Below are 5,297 nucleotides of genomic sequence, written 5' to 3'. Positions count from 1 at the left end.
TGACAATTTAATGATGACTTACGTTTGTGTTTAAAATCATTAAATTGTCATTTTGCACGACAAGGACAACTCTAAACAAATGGAGTAGCAATAGTTATGCTATCCACAAATATGTTATCCACAGATATGTTAAATCTGTTCACTTTTTCTTCACTTTTGCTATTTTTGATAATTCATATAAAAACTAGTTTTGGAATAAAAGCCTTAAATCGTCATCTTGTATGCAAACAATCTATCACCTTGTATATAGCTGATTTTTCTTCAATTTTGCGCTTACTCTTACCAGTGATAATTTCTGCTTCAATTACTCTGTCATAAAGTTGTTTGCATATAAGCCTTGTTCCATTACATAGGCCACGTCTTGGATCCAAGTTACGAAGCAGCATCACTGGGGCATTCTCTTTTAAGTTGAGTAACCTTGATGTTACATGTTGACTCATTGTTGATGACTATCGGTATTTTGAACTGTGAATGAGCAGTCCTACCATTATTGAGAAGCAATGCAGCAATACCACATGCTAATGCAATTTTCTGTTGACCTCGAAGTCGAGACAGTAAGGCATTATATACAAAAGTCATTCCAGAGCCACCTGGCCCATCCAAAAAGAATATAGCCCCCCTATTATGCTCAATAGCATCCAACACTTTGTAATAGGCATGACGTTGACCTTGATTCAATTCTCTTTCCATCTGCAAGGCAACATTCAATAGCTCCTCTGCATTATACATAGTCTCTTCTGTGAGCATAGTGTTCTCAAGACAATACAATTGCGCCCTGTTAATAAAAATCTCTTAAGTATGTTCCCCAAAGACACTTTTTGATTATTCAAGAACATATTTGGGACTTCCTAATGTGGAAAGTGGGCGGCTCCTCCTTTCACACCTGCCTACTTTCCTTTGAATAATTTGTTGCTTTTCTTGAAGTCCTGATATGGAAATTCTGTGGCTCCTCCTTTCACCTGCCTACTTTCCTTTGTATAATTTGTTGCTTTTCTTGAAGTTCTCATCCTTATCCTCAGACATTGCATGTGCCCTCTTGTGACTTCTTAGACTCTCTTTCCAATGCTTGTCAAGGCCCCTATCCCCAATAGCCCTAGGAAGTCTCCACTAGGCCCCTATCCCCAATAGCCCTAGGAAGTCTCCACTAGGCTCTTCAAGTTTGTCCACTTGGAATACCATCATTCTTTGGTGTCTTTATCCCTTCTAGCCTCTTTAAGCTATGCTTGTTGCTAGGGCTTGCTTCTTCGAAGTCTTCTTGTAATCATACTCCTAGGGACCTCTATACCTTTCCTTTAGAGTCTCTTTAAAATCTTTTCTCCAATTGTCTCTAGCTCTTTTCTTTGGAGTCTTCTCCTTAGACTCTTCTCTCTAAGCATCTCTAGCCCTTTCCTTTGGAGTCTCTTTGCACTCTCTTCTCTGGGCATCTCTAGCCCTGTATTCATTTCAAGCCTTCTTGGGCTCTTTTCTTCTTTGGGCATCTCTGGCCCTTTATTTATTTGATTGGGCCTCTTGGGGCTTAACTCTCCGGGCACTACAAGCCCTATTTATATGCACAATTTCTTGGATGCTTGTCCTTGAATTCTAGAAAATTTTTGTTCCCTTTGTATCAAGCTAGCTACAAACCTCGAGAATCTATCACAAGAAAGGGGGGTCATGCATTCTTCTTTTACATGCCCTTCTATCTTGCATTGGTTGTAAAACATTCCCTTTTTTTCAAAAATTGGCCTATTCATTAGCTTCTCTCTTTTTCAACTCTTCTATCAATGTTTGGACTTGATTCAATATAAAATCAAGAAATTTATACGTTACAATTAAGTGAATATATGGATAAAATAAGTGTACTAAAGAGAGGTGTACTAAATAAAATATTAAGAAAATAATATTAGTTAACTGGACATAGAGGGATCCAAGCTACCATGAAAGCCATGGAAACGTACTTTTATTGGCCTACAATTATATTAACAGAGTATATACCATGTTTTCTTAAATTTCATAATAGAATGAATAGAGGTTTTTTTTTAAAAAAAATATTTATGATTAATCTGTTTACTTATCTAATAAATCAATCATAGACTGAGTGTAATAAATAACACATCTTAAGAAATAAAGTACCTGGCCTTCTGCAGAATTCTTCTTGTATGCAACTAAAGTGAAAAATATTTCTAAGACCACACCTATAAGCAATGTTTGCGTGATTCAAGCACACCCCAATGACATCTCAAACAACTAGGGTGATGTCTTGAACGCATAGCCCAAGTACCAACCTCTAGCCCAACATGAGCAACCATCCACATGAAATACATCACCTGTTGAGAGATGCTGGTCTCCTAGGTGTGCATCCAAAACTAAGAAAGAAAGCCATGGGACGAAACAGCATGTAGCCACTGCCGAAGTCATGTCGGTTGTTGTCGGAGCAAGACATACCTACCGATCTGGATAGAATACTCAAAGAAGCTAACCCTGGCATCGACCTCAACCACAGACTCAAATCAGGAATGGCATCCTCAATCTCTGATATGCGTGCGTCTGATGTCATGCTGCTGGGCTATCATGTCAGCATCCAAGCATCAAGACATGGTCCACTAGAGAAAGGAGAAAGGAAGGCCGTTGTCCCATCTCGCCCAGTAAATATGAGTACAGTTCCTAATTGTCGGCTCTCTAAAATGCGCACCCATCTGCTCCAAATCAGTGCTTGTCTATCAACCTCCTTTGCCAAAACCAACTCACTTTGGATAGACCACAGTCGCAAAATGCAGCGCATGAAAGGAGAGGGAGGCAGAGTCAACCGGGCATCTGAAAAGATTCATTTGTAAGAAGGCTGCCAATAGCCCCCGTGCTGAGGCATACAATCTAGTGGCGCTGATTGTAGTAGTAGTTTCCAAGGCTCATCACCTAGTAATAGTTTCCAAGGCCCGTCTCCTAGAAACATACTCCTAATGAGTAGCTTGGCTAACAAAGCTCTACTCTAAATCTTTGGATCAATAATGCCCAATCCATCCTATGAAAATGGGCGAATCACTTTGGGCCATGCTACTCGAGCGCGAGTGTCACATGAACCATCTGAACTAGCCCAGAGAAATCTCTCTCTCTCTCTCTCTCTCTCTCTCTCTCAATGAGCGTAACTAGTTAGTGTCTACGATTGTAGATATATATCCATCTTTGCCGTTTGTATGAAACCTACCGGAGGGCATTTCATAGATGGACCGAAACCTTCCGAAACCACTGAAACCCATTTAGAGACTCTACATTTCTAAAGTCCCTGGTATGCATATGCTGTAGGAAAGCAAGTGATCTATTGTTAACCTACTCTGTTGTACAGTGCACGTTTGACAACAATATATGTGGAGCAGAGCTTTCAGAATTTAACTCAAAGGCACAACCTGCTGCGTGATGTGCTCGCTCCCTATCTGAGTACATGGAATAAGAGCCTAATAAGGAGTCCATCCAGTCACGTTAGGTTCAGCTGGCAATTTCTTGATTAGTTCTTCTGCTTCATCTAACCTACCCATCCGCCCCAATAGATCAATTAAGCAGTTATAATGCTCTGCTGAGGGCACAATGCCATAATCTGCACTCATCTTCTGAAATAAATGAAGACCCTCATGTGCAAGTCCAGCACGGCTACATGCAGACAGCACACTTGAAAAGGTAGCCATACTTGGGACCATCCCTGCAACTTGCATTTGGTGACAGAGCTCTAGAGTCTACAGCCCTCTTACCATCCCCATTCAATGCAAATGCAGAAATGATTGAGTTCCATGATATTACATCCCATTTTGTCATTCTTGAGAAAGTTTTCCACGCATAGTCCACAATCCCACACTTGCCATACATGATGACAAGGGCATTGGCCACTACATTTGATTCCAATGCGACAGACACCATACTTGTGTGAATATGTTTCCCATCCATAAGAGATGCATTATTTGCGCATACATCAACAAGACTGATGTAGGTAACATCATCTGCTACCATGCCCTCCACATCCATTTGATGAAGAAGGTGCAGAGCCTCTTTCATCTGGCCGCACTTCGAGAAGGCTTCCATCATGGCAGTCCAGGAAATTAGATTTGAGCTCCTTAGAGATTTGAATACTATGCAAGCATCCTTAGAGCTTCGGCACTTTCCATACAAATGAATAAGAGCACTCCCCATCATGACATCTGAATCAAGGCCATTTCCTGCAATGTGTGCATGAATCCGCTTGCCTTCTGCAAGGTTTCCCTGCTCACCACACGCATTAAGAACAGCAATAAAGGAGGTTCTGCTAGGTAGCATGCATTCAAGCTGCATTTGCTGAAAGATCTGGATAGCTTTCAGACCGTCCGAGTGAGCATAAGCTGACATGATCGCATTCCAAGTCACGACATTCCGCTCATGCATGCTGTCGAATACATTGTGTGAATCTTGAGGGCTACCAATGCCTGCATACATGCTAATAAGTCCTGTACCTAGAACAACATCCGCCAAAATCCCGGTAGCAACAATGCACACATGCAGGCGCTTGGCTTCACGTACATGTCCCAAGATGGAGTAAGCCGACAAAATGCTAAGAAGAGTGACATTGTCAGGAAAAACACACTCTGATCTCATTTGATGAAAGAGCTGAACAGAGGTCCAGCCCTTGTGGGTTTGATTACTTGCTTCTATCATGATTCCCCATGAAAACTGGTTCTTTTCTCGTATGCTGTTGAATACATCGAGGGCAGCATCGAGAGCTCTGCATCTGCCGTACATTTGTACAAGCAGGTTTGCAAGGAAGACATTCTGAGAATGCCCTTCTTTCTTAATGAGGGCATGGAGGAGCTTGCCCTGTAAGAGGTTTTTTGACTGCCCAAAATGTCTTAGGAGAGAAGCATACCTCGTAAAGGGGAGAGGCTGAGATGGGCTATTATTATTGTTGATTTCTTCACTTGAGAAGAGCCGTGCTGTTATAATGGAGATGCACTTGGGTAACAAATGGTGTGCAGGAAAGTGTGCTTGGCGGCATGCATGTAACATCTCCACCCATAGCTAAACGTCGGATTCCACATGTTCTGCGTTTAAATCTCACTCCCCTTAGTTTTCAGCAGTGTAAATCTTAAACATTAAAATCTCCTTTTTTGTGCTTGCACCAGTGCTCGACAAACACCTTTTCACAGCCCTTAAAAATAAAGGCTTTGAAAAATAGAACCGGTATTTTGTGTTAAATTTAGGGATTTTACCCCTAATATACACTAAAACTAATGAATTTCAGCCCTTAAATGTAAGGGCATAGTCAATATTCAGCCGGTTTTTCTGAAATCCAGCCGGTAAAA

At 41.3% G+C, this 5,297-nt stretch overlaps 1 protein-coding gene across 1 annotated transcript; it reads right to left on the bottom strand.

The window, feature by feature from the left end:
• Window positions 1-372: 372 nt before the first annotated feature.
• LOC147633513 (pentatricopeptide repeat-containing protein At4g18520, chloroplastic-like) lies at window positions 373-5,001 on the bottom strand. The gene is made up of 2 exons (XM_086805735.1): window positions 3,641-5,001; window positions 373-775 (listed from the first exon to the last, which is right to left on the bottom strand). The coding sequence occupies exons 1-2, from the start codon at window positions 4,999-5,001 to the stop codon at window positions 373-375; spliced, it is 1,764 nt and encodes a 587-aa protein (XP_086661861.1).
• Between the last annotated feature and the right edge of the window lie 296 nt (window positions 5,002-5,297).

Source organism: Cibotium barometz, chromosome 12, assembly GCF_041138505.1.
Source record: "Cibotium barometz isolate CiBa-2024 chromosome 12, ASM4113850v1, whole genome shotgun sequence".
In the NCBI taxonomy this organism is placed as follows: Eukaryota; Viridiplantae; Streptophyta; class Polypodiopsida; order Cyatheales; family Cibotiaceae; genus Cibotium; species Cibotium barometz.
Note: the sequence above shows the minus strand (reverse complement) of the source record. Positions and strands in the feature narration are given on the sequence as shown.

Excerpts from the sequence above, each read along its gene's own strand:
- LOC147633513 (XM_086805735.1), bottom strand. The coding sequence starts at position 5,001 with ATGTTACATGCATGCCGCCAAGCACACTTTCCTGCACACCATTTGTTA. Across the intron at positions 776-3,640 it reads AAGTATGGCTACCTTTTCAA|GGCGCAATTGTATTGTCTTG; the intron begins GTGTGCTGTCTG and ends TTTTATTAACAG.